The 21,807-nt window shown below is 38.6% G+C and overlaps 1 protein-coding gene across 1 annotated transcript in view; it reads left to right on the top strand.

The window, feature by feature from the left end:
• Positions 1 to 2,217: 2,217 nt before the first annotated feature.
• synpra (synaptoporin a) overlaps positions 2,218 to 21,807 on the top strand; it is a 39,176-nt gene continuing 19,586 nt past the window's right edge. The window contains exons 1-2 of the mRNA XM_084729514.1: positions 2,218 to 2,352; positions 2,481 to 2,546. Coding sequence (XP_084585640.1) covers positions 2,335 to 2,352; positions 2,481 to 2,546 — 84 coding nt within the window. The 5' untranslated portion in view covers positions 2,218 to 2,334. The remainder of the gene's footprint in view (positions 2,353 to 2,480; positions 2,547 to 21,807) is intronic.

Here is a 21,807-nt window from a genome sequence, read left to right as displayed (position 1 = left end):
CTGGCTGTCACAGATTGCATAATGCAAGTCTCCACAAAGCCAGTCACGTTTCCAGTGGGGTAAATAATGTAATGTATTTGGTAAAACTGCTGCTTTTGACCCGTTATTCCAAAGTTTGGGAGCAAGCAAGTGGTCCTGTCACTGGAGCTACACAAAATTCAGCAGAAAGAGCCAAGAAAGGAAAATAGCTAACATGGCTCTGTCCAAAACATAAAAATTGGCCCATTAGCACTTAAAAATAATGAATTAACACAGTGAATCTCATTAGTTTAATCCATACCCAATCCAACTCAATTCCTATTTCTTACTGTGACAAGAACCAGCAGTGATGGTTGTTGTTTGGCACAGAATAACCATTCACTATGCTAAGCTAATGGCTTGCTACTCTCTTGGCTCCATTCCAGATGATAAGTGGTATTGATTTTCTCATCCAAAAATAATTATGTGTATTTTCCAAACTGTCAGCATATTCCTTCCTAAAAATAACAAATAACATTTTTCCAGCATAAACATTACTTTTGATACACATAAAGGCAAATGCGCAGGCTTTTCTAAATCCCTATTAGAGAGAAGGTGTGTGCAACATTATTTTTTGTCAATTTGGTTCATGAAGTTTAAGGTCTAGTGTGTAGAATTTAGTGGTATCTTGTTATGAGATTGCCAAATGCAACCAACTTTCTTCACTTTTTCCTTCCAAGTGGCCTCAAAACTCACAAAACCCATGAAACGTCCTCACTAGAGCTGGTGTTTGGTTTGTCTGGGCATGGATGTACTATTTAGAACTGGATATCAGATGCAAAGATGGCGCCCATTCAATCCAGTGAGACTTGCTCACCTGGCACATAAGCCTGTGTAAAAAAAAGATTTCTAGCTTTTGGGTTTACTTAATATGCAGCCCACTGAGTAGTGGTTCTCCTGCGAGCCCACCCACAAGTTCCCGCTTGGCCCATTGACTGTACACTGCAAGAGTGGAAGGCTTAGGCTGTCTCAGCAGGAAAAATAACCACCACAGTGGGGCAAAAATTATTATGCATTTAAGGTAAAACAATTCTTGAAATTGCTTATTGTACAGCGACTACACCTCTGTAATAAAATATCACAAAGGGAACTATTTAATTATTTAAAGGCACAGGTAGAGGCCAAATAATTTTCTAGTATGTAGTGCAGTCTATATGGAACTGCACTGTGTTTTCTCCAAGGGCACCTTAGAAGACATTTTACCATGTTTTGTCCACTTGAAGGGGACTTTCAGCCCCTTCAAGTGTGATGATGGATGATGTCACAGATGTTTAAATTGCTTTAAATCACTTTGAAATAGCTTTTGGAAACTTTTACAAATCCATATGGATCAAAAATTCGTAATAGGAGTCAAGTTCAAGATGTCCTGTCAACAGTTTGAGAGATGTGTCTCTTATAATGGTGGCTTATGGAGTGCAAAATCCTTTTTGGGTAATTTTTTGATGCAATACTGTGGAAAAACTGGAATCAAGGTTGAGTGGCAATGCTTTATCTAGGTGCTATTACACATCTGTGGTTCTGAGCTGCTGTAGAAACACAGCAGTGCAACATGGTGGACTCCATGGATCATTCTAAGGTAATGGAAACACAACAATTCTTATCTTCGGGTGATTATACACTAATGATAAAATATTTTATTTTTATTTATTAGTTAGTCAGAAATAATGCAAGAGACATCGCAGCAAGTTACAATAACAAGATACAGATGTGTTGCACAGGGTTTCTATTTAAGACTTCTTTGCAACCCCTGTCCAACTTTTATTATTTATTATATTATATTGTATTTATACTATATTCTGCCTTAAAATCCCCTCACATCTAACACACTCTATTGTATTAGTATAATATATATTAAAAAAGATGAATATATTTTGCAAATATATTGCTGCTCTGTAGCTGCAGCTGTAGCAGTGCACAAGTAATTGTTAGATCCAAATTTACTGAAGATAATCTAATAAATCAGCAGCTCATTTAAACAGAAAAAATACAGCCATGCTCAGTGAGTGCATTGGAAATAACAGACACAATTAACGACCCAGATTGATAAAATAACAAATCAGCCCCCTCCAATGACAAAAAATGAAGGCGTCACTCCTCTTTGCGGGGTCCAATCCCTGCCTGTCTCCATGGCAAATTACAACCCCTAAACAAAACACCCGAAGAGGACTCGGGTTTTTCCGGTCGGAGTCGGAACTGAGAGCCCCCGACTGACTGTTACGCGCTGCAGACACATCAATCGGGTCTTGGCTTGCGGTTTGAGATTGTTTACATCCAATCAAACAAGTAAAGAAAGACAGAAAGTAGGCTGCTGCTGACATGGATACCGCTGATCAGGTGAGTGAAACAACAAAGAACAGGAATATTCTGACCCTGACATGTGTGTGATTGTTTGCTAAATTGGCCAATTTGTGGTTAATTAGTGATAGAAATGAGATTTATCCTCCCTCTGTGTCCTTATGCAGCTCGCATCTGTGGGGACATTTCAAGTGCTGAAATTACCTCTGGGATTTATCCGTGTTTTGGAATGGGTGAGTTGGAACTTGGATGTTTTTCTCCTTTTTGCATGCAGTAACTTAATTATGCAGTGTAAATACATCAGTGAATTACATTATATGAGGTAGGGTGTGATGAGTGTCTGTGTGTGCTGAGGTTGTGAGAAAAATATCTGGTTTTCACTTGGTAAATTCCGGTGCAACTTCAACTTTATCACATCTCTTGGGTTCTGGTGCCTGGATTTGGTGTTTGTTTCAGTTCCACGCTGTCAGGGACCTTCCTTGCGATCATCTCGGCTATGATCCGTTTCACCGTGACTAAATGGTTCGAGTTTATGTAAGGATTTATAGCTCCGTGAGAACTACATGTCATGGGAAACCGCTGTGTAGCTTTTCAACTATGCGTATTTTGGATGCGTTATTGTGCCAGCCTACCATGTGCGTTTTGCGCCAGTCCACACACAAAAAATGCCCCATTTAACTCCAACTGAAATGATATAACAGGACTCAACAATAAGAACGGTGTGTCCTAGCTGTGACTGAATCAAAGATTTACTACCTCTTTCTGTCTGGGTGCCGTTTGTAGTCTCTCGTGTTTATTGTACAGTGCAGAGGAGCCTAGAGGCAAAAAGAGATAAGTGATTTTCTTTGATGTGAGTTTAGAGAAATTACTGTAGCCATAAGGGTATTCAGCCTGTGCACAGATAGGATGTTCGTGTGTGAGAGCTTGTCTTTCCCACTTTTATAAATGCCATCAAATGTGCAGAGAAAGCTCAAGCAGCAAAGCACGCGCTGCTCCATAAAATTAAATAAAATCAGATTTATTTATTTTTTGACATGCAAAGGAAGTGAACCTTTTCTCTCAAGCATGACTGATATATTGGCTGACTGATATTATTGGCCGATATTGGCCTATCACAGCTAGGGCTGTGGATTGCCAAGAATCTGGTGAAACAATACCGTGGGTGGGGGTGATGTGGGGTTCAATATATTGTGATATACTGCATTACTTTAATCAAGCTGATATATTTTTATGTGTTAAATCTAATTTTAGGAAATTTTACATAGTATACATCACTATATGCATAAAATCTGAATTAAAATAAGATTAATTTTGTATGTAATTGGGGCACATTCAATCTGAAAATATTTTTGCACCATTTTGCTGCAGTTTCCAAAGTGAATGACACAATTCCTCAAAACAGTGTGCAATGGGCTTTCTCTCGTTTTGTGGGTGTGTCAGCAGCGACGTGTATGTAAACACCAGCATATTAAAAAAGTAGTAAACTGTAGTGGGCTTGCATAAACAACAAGCTGTTCAACACAGCACCATTTCTGTTTAAATAAACGTTTTGCTACATTTTGTCAGGGTTGAACAACACTGCTATCTAGTAATCAGGGGTTTTTAACACAACACAAAATGAATGACTGCAACGAACTTTGGCATGTATCACAATATCGTGATAGCGTTTGAGAATTAATACAGTGTCACAACACATAATATCACAATATTCAAGTGTATTGATATTTTTTACTCACAGCTATATCGTTCCATGTCAGATATTGGTATATATGTTGTATACAAGGAAATGAAGGTAAGATAAGACCATGATAAAAAAAAAGTCTGCAATACAATAATTATCACAATTTTTAGAAATACAGTAAAATAAAAACTTGAAAAAAGTCTTTATTCAATAATAAATCAGATGTGTACAGCATTTTTTTTGTATAAAATTTGTTTTAAAAGAAGCCAGCCTTGACCTAAGCATGTGTAAAAAATGTGCATGAATTCTCATTGAAGATGAATACTTCAATCATGTATGTACAACTGCAAAACAGTTTCAGTAGCAGTCCTTTTATAAAATTAAATAAAAATAATAAATATAGGAATTAACCATATAATACTGCTTTAGATATCACCACAATCAGGTACAATATTGAGACATATATTGACATATATTATTGCATCCCTATTGCCTACTGCCCTGATATATTTTCGGTCAATAAAATTTATTGTTAAACTGTAAAATATCCTTCCTACATGACAAATCATAGTTATACTAGGAATCGTTTAAAAACAATGTGTTCATATGTATATTCTCGTTTTTGTATATTATAATTTCTACGGAGATTGTCGGCCAATATATTGATAATGGAATTTTTAAATTTCCTATTATCGGCATCAGCCCTAAAAATCCAGTATTGGTCGGGCTCTTCTTTCATCAGACGTGTGACATTTTAGCTGAGATAAGGCAGATGTCTATCAGTGAGGTGAGGTCCCAAGTGAGTCCCCTTCGGCTTTTTGCGTGTGACCAGATACACTGTGATATTTGTGGGCCAGAGCCAGAGAACAAGCAGATGATCCAAAGCACCATCTGTATGATTAAGATAACACTCTGTAATAGCTCCCTGTGTGTTTTACTGTTGCTCTCTCTCTCTCTCTCTCTCTCTCTCTCTCTCTCTCACTCTGTGTGTGTGTGTGTGTGTGTGTGTGTGTGCATGTGTGACTGTTTGAGCATGACTGCACACCGTCCTGTAACATCCGGTGACATATTGATCCAAAGATCACTTGTGAGTGTTAAGTTGGATGTAATCAAATGCCATCCTACACTCTTAAAAATGAAGTTACTAACTTGAACCATAAAAGGTTCTTTGGTTTGTCCCCATAGGAGAACCTAATTTGGTTCCTGTCAGAACCTTCCTGTTAGAATTCTGCCTAGAACCCAACATAAAGGTATATACCTAGAACCATCTGTGAATGGTTTCACCCAGAACCCACTCTTTGGGGTCTATCCAGAACCTTTTCGCCTTCTTTGGGAGCCAGCCAGAACCCACCCAGGGGGTTCAACCAAGAACCTTTTTATACTCAAAGGGTTTTTATCTACAATTCACTCAGAGGGCTTTACTGAGAATCTTTTTTATATTCCAAGAGTTTTATCTACAATACATTTGGAGTCCCAGTGAGAACCTTTTTCAGTATTCTAGGGGTTTTATCTTGAACCCACCCAGGGGGTTCTACCGAGAACCCTTTTATATTATGCAACAAAGAACCCTTGAATAAAGAGTTCTTAAAGGATTCAAATATTAATTTCTTTCAAAATGGTTTCTTTGCATGAAATAGGTTCTTAACGGAACCCTTAGTCTTTCAAAGAACTCTTGACAGACCCTTTCTTACAAAAAAAAAAAGGGTTATTCAGAAGCAAATAGCTCTGAATATAACCTCAGCCCTTCAGGAAGAACCCTTGTGAATCCCTTATTTCTATGATAGTGTGCAAGCTATAATTAATTTCACATCCCCCCTCCCCTCATACACACAAACACACACACACACACACACACACACACACACACAAACCTGAGGAAGGCGGGCTTATAAAAGTGACCTTTTCTTTGCTTTGCCTTTTTTTTCTCCTTTGCCTGCAACTGAAAAGAGGGAAACTTGTCCAACCTCTCTGCCTGCCCACAGGCTCATAAAAATGCAAACAATTCAAATTATGACCCAGGTATTCTGATTTATTCTGCAGCACCAACAGTGGTAGCGTATTTGTGTTTAGATTGTTATTCTCTAATACCAGAGAGGAAAGGAATCTCCATGAAGCCTCAGTTGGTCTCAGAATGATCTCAGTTTTTCTGCCTCCATCTGGAGTCCAAATGATGTAACTGTACTGTTTGCCCTCATTTGGCCTGCGATTAGTCTCTGACTCCAGAACCGCTCTGCTCCGGCCTCAGGAGACCCCGACAGGTAGTGATGCAGCATGTAGTTTTTCAGACTACACTGGAAAATTCAAACAATATTCACATTGTATGTAATCTCACTACAAGAAGTCCTCCTAAATGCCACTAAAAGTTCATAGCTAAGACACTCCTCTTCCTATTTATGTAACTACTAACTATGACTAAAAAAGTATTAAACTAAATAAAACTAATGAAATGGCCAAATGATTAACATGTTGTCATAATAATTATAATAGTTTATTTAATTAACTTATGTATGTATAGATCAATAGATACATGCATATGTCTTTTCCTGCCTATACAGTATGTATGTGTGAATATTAGGGGTGTGTATCTCACTGACTGGGACCGAGACCGATTCGATTTGTGTCTCAATACATGTTAAACGATACGATATATCACAGACTTTTTAAATGGCCAATGATCAGTGTTGGACAAAGTACTCAACCCCAGTACTTGAGTCAAAGTATAGATACTTCTGGTCAAATATTACTCAACTACAAGTGAAAGTTGCTCAGTCAAAATTTTACTTGAGTTAAAGTACAAGAGTACTTTTTTAAAAAAATACTTAAGTATTCAAAAGTACAATTTACAAAGTACATTTTCTAATATCAATACATGCTGTATTGTTTTCATGATGCATTTACAGAAGCTTGTAACCATAGACATATTTACGTAGACGCCGCATTGAGCACTGAATCATACGTCGACGTCACCGCCATATTGGATGTGGAATGGAGAATATGCCTTATTCATTCATGCAGAGTGGCAACACACAGAAAAAGCTGTGCAAGACCATTCTTTTCCAAGGTCTTCAGTTTACAAACACACACACACACACACACACACACACACACACACACACACATAGAGACTGTAGTTGTATAGTTGTATAGATATATGTATGTACGTTAGGGGTGCAACGGATCAAAAAACTCATGGTTCGGATTGTATCACAGGTTTGAGTCACGGACCAGATCATTTTTCGGATCAGCAAAAAAGAAAAAAGTGGTGGGATTAGGGTTAAATTATTTTAAAAATGCACTTGTCTTTGATCTTCGTCTGTCTGTAATTATCACCATAGTTATGTAATGTAATAATAATGATAATGGTAATAATATTAAAAACTTCAAACTTATACAGTGCTGTACTATGTATACACTATACATATATTAGATCAACTACTACAACTACACTCTGTAGTCTGGCTCAATGTCCCGCCTACAGCACAGCACATCTGATTGGTTAGAAGTCATGAGTCAATCAATCAGCAGACACACTGTGTCACAGACGGGTAGACTGCTGATATCACCAAAGTTTCAATAAACATCAGAGTTTTATGATCTGTTTCTTTGGTGATAGCAGCGTTACATCAGTGAAAAAAGTTACAGTCTGGATTTCACTCAAGGCGATGTGACGGCTTTTAAATCAGTCGCTCTTCACAGAGATGAGCTGCACACAGCAGCATCTGTCCTGTCTTTTCACTGCAACTCTGCATTGAGATTTCGGGTATTATAACTTATCCAAAAGTAACAGTGACAGTAAAACTACGATGCTCACATGTGGTCCACGGATCACATGCGTGCCGAACCGTAGATGGCGATCCATACAGGACACGGGTCAACTGCGATCCGTTGCACCCCTAATGTATGTTCCTCAATGCCCCCCCTGTACAGATATGTATATATGTTCAGATATATGTATGTATATATGTTCATCAATCACTGACTATCAAAGTGATTAATTAAAATCAGTTAAATGTAAACGTCCATGCTCTTTATTCAGAAAACCCACCTGTCACATCTACGTTTTAGGATCTGGTTATTATAAACACAGATGTTTAATATTAATATTTCAATATTTATCATCACAATAACAGTGTTACGTACATTCATAGCTGTAAAAACTCATAAAAACATTAGAAAAATACATATGTTGGTTTGGTGCTTATCTATGTCCTAAACATATAAGGAGTAAACATTTATAATCATCACATTAAAAGTTACATATGTTGTTTTTGATGCCTATTTGTTTCCCAAATATATTAGTGTGTGTGTGAATGGGTGAATAAAGGGCATTAATTTAAATCACTTTGTAGAAAGGCGCTTTATGAAGTTCGGTCAATTTCCTTGCATTAGTTTACGGGGCAGTTCTGCCACATCCAACATGGAGGACACGCTGACGTATCGCAGCAACAGGCCAAGCCGCTCAATGCGGCGTCTAAGCATATATGTCTATGCCTGTAATTCTCTGAAACCATCTAATGATGCACTCGCTTGCTTGTAGAACCACTCTGCTACACAAAGCCTATAGAAACACCTACAAAAACTTTAGCATAGAAATACAATCAAAAACAAAAAGGACAGTTATTATCATTTTCTGATGTAACTGTATTAAAATCACTGTATAAAAGCAGATTGAAGATGACTGTAAGTAGTTCTCCAAGTCTGTTAAATAAATGAGATTTCTTTCTGTCTTCAGAGGCAGTATATATACATGAATTATGCTGTATTTTTCACCCCGATAAAAACAATCCAACTTTAAAAGCTACCTGGAATAATTAATAATTATAATAACATCTTGAGATTTAATTTTGTCTTTCTCCTGCCGTCACCATTACCGCTTTTTGTTTGAATGAAAGAGGGAGAGTTTGCTTGTGCTTGTTAGTGCACCTGGACATATTTTTGCTTTTACATCAGTCCCATTTGAGAGGAGCTACTGTGATTGGTTTCTTTCTGTGAGGAACACAGCATGTGACCAATTATATTTTAGAAAAGAAAAAACACCAACAGCTGACTTCAATGATGTGCTCAGTCAAAAAGTAACAACAACCTTCATAGAAATGTAGTGGAGTCAAAAGTACAATATTTGTCTTTGAAATGTAGTGGAGTGAAAGTCAGAAGTTTCCAAAAAAACAAATACTCAAGTAAAGTACAGATACTCAAAAAAGTACTTAAGTACAGTACTCAAGTAAATGTACTTCGTTACTGTCCACCACTGCCAATGATTCAGTTCGATTCGATTCAGGTCTGTCACGATATGGTACTATATAATGCAATGTGTCAATCTTTACATTTTGATTCAACTAATGCTACATTTGTAGAGTGCTATTAGTTGCAAAAAGACGGGTAGTTTTACTAAATATAGTAACAGGACAGACAGAGAGAAGGAGACATTACAGTGATGTTAACATCTTACTATGTGTAAATGAGATACTGCAGCCTAAATGAAAAACTGTAAACAAACTTTAAAACTATTTAAAAAATTAGTATTTTGCAGTAAGATGATGAGATGTATTGATACGCTAGTGCTGCAATAATTTGTTTCTGATCCATGTTCGTCTTTTTACCAATACAGGCATCGGAGGCATGAGTGAATTATTATACCTCTAGTGAATATGCTTTCAATTTACTCATTTTTAGCCGGAGTATGTGGATACCGGACCTACCCCAGGTCACAGTGGTGGTCAGCTGCATTTTACATGTGGACAGAAACAGAGGAAGACAGTTCTAGTGTTGTTAGATCTGAATCTGAATTTACCACTGTGCTGGACAGTAAAAATTGAGCACTAATAGTTATTTTATTGGTATTGAAAAACTACAGTGGATAGGTCCATATCAGGAGCTGGTTTGGTTCTTAAGTACTTTGTGTGGAACGTGTCCTTGAGGCAGACTCCAGGGTCCTCTCCGTGTACCAATTTTATTTGAGAGTGTAATCCAGGCTTTATGCTAGTGGCTAATGAGCTGCTAGCCTCAGACACAGAAGCAGAGGTCAGCTCACCTCCAAGTGGGCTGCAGTGACATCCAGTATCAAGTGTTCAGATCTCAGTACTTTTGTAGCTTCTGACTGAATCTCTGTGGTTTGAAGTTTAGTTTCTCTCCTGCATCATTGTTTGTACTTTCAAGCATCTACCTAATTTTACTTTGTCATGTTCGATTACAGTCTTATATACACCTTGTAACATAAAGACCACACCAATAACTGCACTGACACTAAAGGTTGGCTTTGGACATAAATTGTGAGATGCAGAATCTTCCGATATGAATATATAATTAACGGAGATACTGGGATACTGGGCCATTTTCAGCCATTTAAGCAGCAACTTCCTTTCAACCAGAAATACATTCAGACTTGGCAATCATTTGTGAAGAGTCACCACAAAAACAATGTCAGCCAATGTATTTTCTGTGACAATCATGCTTCATTATCAAAAGCCCTGCGGCGATTTTCGGCCCACTTATGACACCAGTAGGAACACATGTCTGTCAGTTTGGTTTGTTTACACGCCCTCAGGCTACAAAGGCTCTGGTTTAGGCAGCAATTGACATTTACATAGCTAATGATAATGAACCCTTGACTGCATGGCTGACTGGTCATGTGGACAAACATAAGGTTGTTTAAAGGTTATGTTAACGTTAGTCAAGAAAGATTCAGCTGACTAGTAGGTTTCCTGCTTCTTCAGTCAGTACTGGATCTGCACAAGGGTAAAGCAAATTCATAATCAGCCATGTCTGCAGGAGATTCTAGAGGATGGTTTTACAGCTCGGTGTGTGTGCGTGTGTGTGTATGTGTGTGCATGCAGGCTCTTGGCCTGTTTGGCACACTGTCAGTGGCTGGCATATTCTGCTCCGAACAGCTGTAAGGTCCCCTCCTCTCCACCATGGACCAACTCATGCAGAAGCTGTCCTTTGAGATGTGCCCAAACTCTTCACTGCATATGTGTGTGTGTCTTCATATGTGTGTGTGTGTGAGAGAGAGAGAGAGAGAGAGAGAGAGAGAGATAGGAGGAAAAAGAGAGCAAAATTGCACAGTTGATTGAGCACATGATGCAAATGATATACATGAATTTTTTTATGCACTGGTGCATCGTCGTGGCCACTGTATCATCTCACATGGGGCAGTTTTACAAGTACTGTATTGACTCAGTGGTGTCCTGTACCACAACACAACTCAGGTTGATGACTCACAAAAAAAGAGTCCATCATGAGTCTAATATGTGAGTAATGGTGCCCCTCTCTCATTCAAATCCCTGGCCTTGACCCACTGTCCTATGATGTCATCTTCAGGACTTTACTGTATGCCACTTTAATGTAGTTTGACTCTGGGGGGGCAGAGCACAGTGTATGTTTGTGTGTGTACGAGATAAACCTGTGCCACAAAAGTAGATTATTTGTCACAGAGGCTTCCATTATTGTTTGGGCCTTGTAGAAATTAGTCCTTCTGTATGTGTGTGAGAGTCATTAATCACTCCGGCGTATGACAGAACTGCAGGATTTATTGTTAGCTGCCACATAGCTAACCAGGTGGACATCATAAAACAAACCGTGTCTTCCCGACTCACTGAACTGCCAGTACAACAAGCATTCTGATTGGCTGACTGTAAAACAGAACTACAAGTATGGTAGCTCGCAAGGGACAAACAGAACAAACACGATCTACAGGCCTGATTAGAATATTTACTTAAATGTAAAATAAATATGTCAAATCTAGAAAATGGCCAGGAAGCATCTTCAACTTGACCCTTTACTAAGTCTCTTCCTGTGAATCACTGTTGCTGTGTATGTTAGGTTTTACTTTCTTGCACAGCACATATCCACTTTACAGAGATAACTCCAGCAGACCCAATAGTTTCTTTTCTCAGTTTTGTATCATTGATGCTTCAGGTCTAGAACAGTTGCTCCAAGAAAATGAGCTATTTTTTAATGTTGGGCCTTGGAAAATGGTGACAATATATATTTCTTTTACTATTTTCTAACATTTTATTTATCATTTTATTGATTAACTGGTTAATTCTTTATAAAAAGGTGTTGACTGTTATTTTGTAAAGTAGACTGAAAAAGAGAGAGAGAAGAAAACCACTGATGCTGTCTGCAATCTAGACCACTTGGCAAATGCTTTTGCAGTCAAAGCTGCAATACATATATTGTGTCACATATGCAATTATACAGTGAGATTCAATCTTTGCATTTAACCCATCCTACCATTAGGATCATACACCCAGGGACAAACTCCAGTTTTGAGTCTAAGGAAACCCTTACAAGTATAGGCCGAACATGATCATGCTAACCACTGCGCCACTGTGTTGCGTGTTCATGCAATATCTATTATTAGTTAAGAAAGCAAGTATGAAATAAAATTCTAAGTCTGACTACTGCAGAGATGTTTTGTATTGTACAAGAAATTGTACAGATTGTACAGAAATTACATATTGGGAATGGAACCATAATCTCCAAACATTCGGCCAAATACACACTATTTATTTTCACTGGGGACTTCAGTGAGACGGGCCAGAATAACTCTGCAGTTATGCAAATGCAGCAAAGCCTCACATGAGTAAAATAAAACACAGATTAAACAGATTTTGAATTCAACAGGTAGGCAAAATTAAATGCATCTTTCTCTCTCACTCTGTGTGTTTGTGTGCACGCGTGTGTGTGTGTGTGTGTGTGTGTGTGTGTGTGTGTGTGCTCGCGCATGTGCGTGTGTGTGTGTGTGTCTTCTTGTCTGTCACATTTTGTGTTCTTTTTTCATTGACCTATCACCTTGGTAATGTGTTAGTGTAGGTTTTTGACAGATTTTTGCACAGCGTTCATGAAGAACATTTACAGCTTAACATAGAGGAGCAAACACACACATGCTCACACAGTTGTGTTTCCATCACTTCAGACTGACTTACATTTATTTCCTGGAGTCTTACCCTAACCCTACCACCTACGACTCGTTGCCTAATCCTGATGCTAACCCTAACCCTAACCTTAACCCTAACCTAACCTCACTCTAACTCTAACCCAAGTCTTCACCCTAAAGTTTAATGATATACTGGGGGACTTGCGTTTTGTCCCCATAAGACAGGCTGGTCCCCACAGTGTGAGTGTGTAAACAGATTAGAGATAAGTCCCCATAACATGAGTAATACATGTCCACACACACACATACACACACACACATGCACCAAAGTAAAACAACTGCAAGGAGGGAAATACAGAGAGATTGGCGACAGCTGCTGACAGATATCACAAGAGACTTGCCAGGTCAAAGATCTGTTTTTCAGCACTGAAATCACTCAATTCATTTTGACAAGGTGACATGAGGCTTATGAAAAAATTACACCTCTTTTCAACGTTTTAAGAGATGATGTTAAGCATGTAGTTAAACAGACATCTTAGTGTCATGAAGTCTTTTTGGATGAGGTAGTTGAATTAGAGCACCACTGAAACTTTTGCAAAAAATGGTGTGCTTCATAATAACTATCAGAAATTGCTGTACAGCTTGTGATATAATATCTATTAACCTTGATATCTGTCAGTCAGTATAATCATAAAAATATATGTATTTTATGTCTGATAGTCCCTCTTCACCCAGTTCTGTAAAAACTCGTGTAGAATTTGATGTTATTTTAGTGTTGCTGTTTACTTTGCATTCAAAGGGACAGTTTACCCCAAAATTAAAAATACATATTTTTTGCCTGGGCTGTAGTGCAAACTATCCATCTTTTTTTCTGGTGTGAGTTGCAGAATTTTTAAGATATTGACTGTAGCGATTTCTGCCTTCTCTCTAGTATAATGGGACTAAATGGCACTTGGGTTGTGGTGCTCAAAGCACCAAAACAATACATTTAAAAACTCAGGATGCGGTTATTCAAGTTGATTCACAAACCTTGATTTGAGCAGTTTCATGTAGGAACTACTTTCTTCACAAAGGAGTTCCTACATGAAATTGCTCGCAACAAGGTGAGTGGATTATTTTGAGTCATGATTTTGGGAAAGAGAGACTAGTTTTGAATTTTTTAATGTGTTTTTTTGTGCTTTGAACACCACAAGACAAGTGCCACTTAGTCCCATTATGTTGGAGAGAAGGCCAGTATCTTTATGGTAGATATCTCCAGAATTCTGCAACTGACACCCAAAAAATCTAGATGGATAAATAGCACTACATGCCAGGGGCAAAAAATGTACTTTTGATTTTGGGGTGAACTGTCCCTTTAAAGAATGTTTATATTTTTAAAGCTGTAGTTTAATCCCACCAATTCTAGTTTTGGCAACATGCAAAGTTCTGTTTTATCACAAAGCTACTGTGGATGTGTTTTGAAATGCTACTTATATAACTCCAACATCTCAAAGATATTCCAGCCTCATTACAAGTCTGATTGACTGTTAAAGTCAGTTTGTCTTTGAGAAGCTCAAGGCTGGGACACACTCAGAGAAAGCAGGAGGGGTCTCGGCTCTGAGCCTTTTAACCAGCAGCTAACTAGACCCCGCCCTCGAACAGAGGATCCTTGACTTTTCAGAGGCTATCCCAAATAAACCCGCACACAAACAATCAAACCCACTCACAGAATATGTGTGCATGTTGAAGACAAAGGCTTATTTCTAAATTGTAATATATATTTTAAAGGGCAAGTTTGTAGGTTTTATGACATCTCACAGTGAGGTTGCAGATTGCAAACACCTTGCCTTTCCCTCCGCGCCCTCTGTAGATAAATGGTTCATTCTAAGATAACAAAAGCAAAATGACTCTTATTTTCAGCTGACTGTACACTAATGAAAAGATACTTATGATTTTTTTTACTCAGTTCAGATTCAAGTAAATCTTACACATTGGACCTTTATTAGAGAAAGTTAGCAGTTAGCACAGTAGCAACATGGGTTTGTTTTGTGTCTAGGAAGACATGACAATGACGTTTTAAAGGACAAGATGCAATTTTAACTCATTGAGAGGTTTTCAATATAAATCTTGGTGAAATTGTTTCATTTCATTCATTATTTGTATCAGTACCTTCTGAACACTTGCAGCACTTTTAACTATTTCTAGTGATAACCATGATAATTTTAGTCACTATAATCATGGTTTAGATCAATCATCTAATAACTGACAGATCAAGAATTGCGGTGAAATGTGAAATAAAACAGTAAGTTTTGGTGCATCTGTGTGCCTGCATTCCAGTAATCATGTGATCTTATAATAAACAGGGGTTGTGGGTTGCTGGTTGTGGTAGCTGGTGAGCTCCTGGATGTGACGTGGCCTTTCCTGACCCATCAGGTCAGAACTGGACCTCTGTCTCTGCCTCAACCCTGAGACGATGATCCACCATCTGTGACTCAGGCAGGGAAAGGTTAGCCTGTCTTCTCCTGTAGGTGGACATGTCTACTTGAACAAGACATTCCACAAACATACACACGGTGCATGGAAGAACACAGGTGTTGAGACAGTATGTACACGGACAAGAGCACAAAGAAACATAAAAGTCACAAAGACATGTTATGTTTATCGAGGCTTGATGAATTAAAATAAAGACGAATTATTTTTTATTACTTTCTTTATGCATTTTAAAGATAATCTAGTCAAATAATGAAACGCCAGCATCCCAGCAAACATTGATGGTGACGCTGTTTCCCTGGCCAGAACCTGAGGCAGACAGTCACATGGTGATGTTGTTTCCATGTCTAATAATGGTCCTCTCTTACAAATCAGGAAATATGGATCACAGTATTGCCCTAAAAAAGCACAGCCATAGATATTTCTTTATTTATATATATAACATTTAATTTGCAGTTTATTTAGTTGTAAAATGGTTGTGATCACACGACATCCACTCTACCTACAAAGACTGGAATTACATAATGTCATTTTAAAAAAAAAAAAAAAAATGCATTTATGCCATTTAAGTATATCTACACGTTAATTGTGTTCCTGTCTCGTCATTTTAAGCCTGTGGTGGTCCATATAGGGGGGAGGTCTTGGCAGATGAATGGGTCAAACACAGGACTTTCACCAGGAGACGATGAGTGAATGTCTTTATTTATTAAGGATATTGAAAAAATGGTCATCCAGTGTCTAAATGTTTGCTTGGATATTCAAGCCAAAGCTACAACATGTTGGACTAAACTCTACACTCACCAGTTTGCCCCCTGCCAAAGGCAAGACCAAGGAACTGATGTGAATTTGAATGATTTTCTCCATCGTTCGATTCTTGACATATGACGTATGTCAAGTTTTCATCACTATGTATTTTTATTTCAGTTAACTAAAATGTTTTTCTCAGCTTTAGTTTTTAGTTTGGGTTAAGTTAACCATAATAACCTTTAGACACACACACAGTGGGGTTGTATTATATTTCCATTGGGTGCCCCCAGCTCCATAAGCGTAGTGACTGTCCCCAGAAAGGTACAGGGGCTGTGTTCCAGCTCGGTCATCTGACTAAGTAGCCATGGAAACCCCATGGGGAGAAGAGGAGCACCAAGAAGGGACAGTGGTAACAAAAATAAGTGCAGATTTTCTGCCTGCTTGTGGTCGGTCAAGCTTACTGAGGGAGAGAGCAGAGAGATAGTGGGAGAGATGAATCTGGACTATGCGGGGCACAAAGCGCTCCCCGTGCAGGAAGGGATTAGCCGCCGCTAAATGAGCTACTGATTGTGTTGTGTGGTGCTGCTACTGACTGCAAAGATCAGACAGCTTTCACATGAAGGCTTGTGCTCAGCTCTTCTGTGTGTAACTTATATGGTCAGTGAAGCAGTTGGGGTTTTCTCACCTAAGTAGTAGCCTCTCTTTTCCTGTTTCCTGTGTACCAGGCGTTTTCAAAGTCTGAAACTTTGGGTCTCAAATGAGACGAAGCTTGGCAGAAGATGCCCTCAGTGGTCTTCTATGGGATCCTGATTATGTTATTTGAGGCAGGCAGTCAGGAAGCAATTTTTTTCTGAATAGAGAAGTCACGCCCTACTCTGACTCTGATTGGCTCGTATTCTCGTTGCACTTGTTTTTTTGGGTTGTGTAGGATATGAGTAGGGCTAGGCATGAGGTATGAGATTGTAAGATTGTAAGATTGTAGGAATATCAGGGTAAGCCAATCAGAAGCAGGGTGTGGCGGGTCATGCCTTCCCCAACCTTAGAAAACATAAATATAGCATACAAAAACAGGAAAGGAGGAAAGCAGACAAAGGTTACGTCGTGTACCATGCTTGCTCGACTGTTATTGGAGCACAGAGCAAAAAGTGGCAGGAAGTACGCTAATGCATTTACTCTGTTCAACTGAAAAATAAGTTCTCATCTTTTTCCATATCTCCAGTATGTCAGTGACACTGATATATCTTCACGTCACTCTTATGTCAAAGTTCAGTTCAAATGTGCATCTGTCTGCTCACCCCACTGTGCTTCTATTCCTGATCTTCATTTGTCGTTTTGTTTTGTACTTAACTAGCTGGCGTAAAATTGCTCATGTTTGCACACTGGCAGACCGCAGCAGTGACAGCAAGTGAGACTGTGTGTGTGTGTGTGTGTGTGTGTGTGTGTGTGTGTGTGTGTGCGCGGACTGTGGCTAATGCTTCTGCCTGAGTGGAGGGAGGGAGATATTTTTACTCTACGTTCACATACATACACATTTTATGCTCACATCTAGGTCCTTCAACATTCAGATAAACACACACATGCACACACACTTTGAGGCACACATGCAGCCACACACACACAAACATGGACATTTAAATTAATGATAATGTTAGTGTATATAAATACACAACCATGAATACACATGTCAAATGCAAATATGTACATGCACACCAAGCTCAGTGCCTGGGCATACTGGAGGGACGGGCATAGTTTATTACAGGCTGCTACATCCACAGTAGCAGATTACATGAATTAAGATCAGCAATATAAAAAGCACCTAAGTGCACCAAACCAGAAGAGAATTAATTATTACTTCACTTGCTTTTGTCATTGGTTGAAATGTTCCTCAGCAAGTTTTTGCACATTAGGATTAGGGAATGCGACATACACAGTTTAAGTGCAAACAATACACCCAGAATCGACTTGAAAGCTTTCTTTTATTTTTCCTGATTTTGAATTTGAAGATGTACTATTTTGGAATACATTCAGTTCCACAATGGCAGCATTTGTAGCAGCATATGTAGCAGGGATCCCCTACAACATATATATTTAAATACAATATATTTATATATCCATTGCCTGACAAACATTGAAGACCCCTGCTTTAAACACATTTTAAGGATGTAAAGGTTGTAGAAATTTGGAAAAAGCAGAGTATGACAAAAAAAAAAATGGATCAAGATTTTATTGTGATGAATTATTTCCTAACAAAATGCAAAAAAAAAAGTCCATCACCAAGCATAAAGAAAAATCTGTGAAAAAGAGCTTAATAAAAATAAATAAATAAATAAATAGATAACTGCATTAGCAAAACAGAGAGAGAGAGAGAGAGAGAGAGAGAGAGAGAGAGAGAAAACAAACAAGAAAATAGAAGAAAGTTACATTAATAAAATAATAGCTAGAAAAGTATTTAAACAAAAAACTACAAAAAGGGCAAAAATATAGCACAATAATGAGTCTTCAGCAGCATTGTGCAGCAGCACATTATTCAGTAATATATTGTCGCAATATTACTTTACCCAGCAATGGGAAGTGCAAGGGACCACAATTTTCAAAACAGTAAGTTACTAATCAGTAATTTACAGTCAATATCTGGACAGATAACAACAAAAGCTCTCTGGGTATTAACAGTTCACAAAAATGTATCACTATGAAGTTTCATTTCAGTCAATATTGATAATTATTGATTATTCTTAATGGCCAACATTAAGCTCCAATGGATCATTGACTCGATTGATGCAACCTTTCCTTTCTGGTATACATAGGGTGCTAAAATAATCGTTTGACCTGCTAAAATCTAATGTTTTTAGTCAGCTAGTCTCCCTCTGGTGAGCATGCTTTTCAGAGTTGCAACTATAACTTAACTTAAAGCATGCAAAATAAAAATAAAAAACTTCCCATAGCAAAATAAGGTATTTTATTTATTTGTTTTTAAAATAGGTTTAATTTAGGTTAGCAACTTAGTAATGTAAAAAGTCTCACATTGACTTTTCAGGAAGTTTTTTTTGTTGCCTCCCTATTCAGTCCAGACACTCAATGTTGTTTGTTTTCTGTAGTTTTTAGAGTAGTATGCGTTTTAAATTATAGCAAAGGATAATCAATTTGAAAGTGATATGCCTCCCTCTTTCAATCTCTGTCTCATTCTCTGTTTCATCTTTCTTTCTGTCTTCATAAAGAGTGTCCTAGATTTCTTTTTCCTCCTCCAAGTCAGGCGGTGAGAGGGGCTGAACATCTGAGGCGTTTTTTTCCTCCTGAGGCAGCCACTTGACACCACAACGATTCCTATCGACTTGAATAGAGCAGGTGGACGGTGTGTGTGTGTGTGCGTGTGTGTGTGGGGGTGTGTGTGCACAGCATCTGTGAGGAGGTTTGCGAAAATGTCAAGTGCAGCTCATCAGTGAATGCACCTTTTAGCTCGTCTGCCACTTAACGTGATCCTCACCTCCGCACGCTGCGCTACTGCCACCGCTTCCTCTGCCACTCTTATCACGTCCTCTTGTTTGAGCAGCTCCTCAAGCTTCTCTTGTCATCCCTCTTATTTTAATTATTGTGCAGTCAAATGTTGCTCATTTTATCAAGCCACCGTTCTTTAAATATTCCCCATCTATTTGCCCACTTCTCGACCTGGTTGATTTCTCCACTACACCCTGTTTTCCCCTTTTTCACATTGGACAGTAGGTCTGATTGCTGCTGGTTAATCCTGAAGCCTGTGGATCAGTTTCATAATCCTCAGCCAGCCTCCGCTCTTCCACAGTGTTCATTCATGTCTTCATTTGAGCCTCCAGCCCTGCTCAGGCTACTTTTAAGTCTCCTCAAACAGAATCCCTGCCCACTTTATCCACATCTACTCACCCAAATCTGTGGATAATATCACAAATTCTAGAGGTAAGAGCAAATATACGGGTATGTATAATGACAATGATATACTTTATAGTTTGGGTGATTTGCAAAGAATTGATCCCTTCAAAGCACTTGTTTAAATTCTTAGAAATTAGGAGCTAGTTGTAACAGCACTTTAACAGTCCCCTTGTAGACCTCCTCTGTCTAGCCCTGAAAAGCCCATAATAGATCATCTTCAAGGCCTTGGCCAGGTTTCCCTTTTATGTAAAATGATTGTAGCTAAATCTAAAATATCCTTGAACAAAAATAGACTGGCTTGGTCAAGTGACCCAGATATAGAAATCTCTGAAAATGACTGGAGGAGAGTTTGTCAAGACACACAAAGCCAAACTATCAACAGTGGATTTTAACTACTACACTTTAAATGGATCATGCATATAACTCATTCCCTGTTACAAGGCTTTGATAGTAATAATCCTGACTTGCGTATTAAATGTGGTCTAAAAGGAGGCCCATTATTCCACTGCGTCTGGAGCTGCCCAGAAAAAAAGGTCACGCACACTATATCTAATATCACCTATAATAGGATGCCCTCCAGTATTAATCTTGGACTTCTTCAACCTAATTTAAGACTGTCAGGTGCCAGGAGTGGTTCTAGAGAGGGGTCAACAGAGGCCACTGAATTTTGACCTCCCTGTGCCTACACTAATAATAATAATAATAAAATTGGCAGTGTTATAGCACTGACGCCTTGTTACTGAAACATATACTGTTACTAAAACACAGGGCAGGAATTTCATGGAGGCCATGGCTGCTGTGTCCCCTAAATTTGACCTTATGCCCCTGAAAAAATGATGTGCCCTGAGGCCACTGTGGCCTTTATGCCCTACCCTCACTGCCCCAGCTGATTTTGCCATTTTACACTGTGTTTGTTAGACACCAGGACACCAGTGTGTCTTGTTGATGCTGAATTTTTATTGGGTAACATCAAGTGAAATGCTGCAAATAACCAGTAGTGGGTTTGATTTCCAGTCTGTTAGGAATTGGGGGGAAAAAAGACAGAAAAAACAGGATATTTATCACTACGGTTTGATAAATTAGCCAACAAATAAGACAAAACACTCAACATATAACGTTACGGGTCGCTTGTATATCACTACATTTAGTCTGTAGTCTGTCAGTCTGTCGGTCCACAAAAAGTTCCCAGCATTTGGCAAGCACAGTCTTTTCAAGTGTGTGTGTCTGAAGGTGTTTGTGTTCATGCCATTGGCTTAAAGGGGGCATGGAAATGGGAGCAGCATATTGCAAAAAAGGTGCATAACAGAACAGCTGATTAACTGTCCTTGTTAACTGGCAAAAATGGGGAAGTGGCAGTGGGAGTGGCCTGTAACAAAAAGGCACAGAACTTCTAAACAGATTCACAAAACATGACCAAACTGTGACCCGTTTCTCGTAGACTCTTGTTGGAGGTATCATTGCACTAAGCAGAGTTTCTCTTTCATTAGTGTCTTATGCCCCGCCCCCTATACTTTAGTCATGCCCTCTTCTTAAACGATGAACCGTTTCTTGTAGACTCTCATGGGAGGCATCGCTGGTCTCAGCAGAGTTCCAGTTTCAGTTAGCCCCACTCTTTATTCATAACTCATTAACTCTTTTCTTTTAGGCACTTTAATAAATCATTGGACTAAGCAGAGTTTATTTTTTTATTGGTGTCACTTGCCTCACCCACCATACCTTAGTAACACCCCATTTCATAACTCATAACTCTGTTTGTCATAGAGTCTTGCAGCAGGCATCATTGGACTTTGCAGAGAGCTCCTATCTCCATTGGTGTGATGTG

This window comes from Lutjanus erythropterus, chromosome 2, assembly GCF_056507025.1.
Source record: "Lutjanus erythropterus isolate fLutEry1 chromosome 2, fLutEry1.hap2, whole genome shotgun sequence".
Taxonomy (NCBI): domain Eukaryota; kingdom Metazoa; phylum Chordata; class Actinopteri; order Lutjaniformes; family Lutjanidae; genus Lutjanus; species Lutjanus erythropterus.
This window is presented reverse-complemented; position numbering and strand designations above follow the sequence as displayed.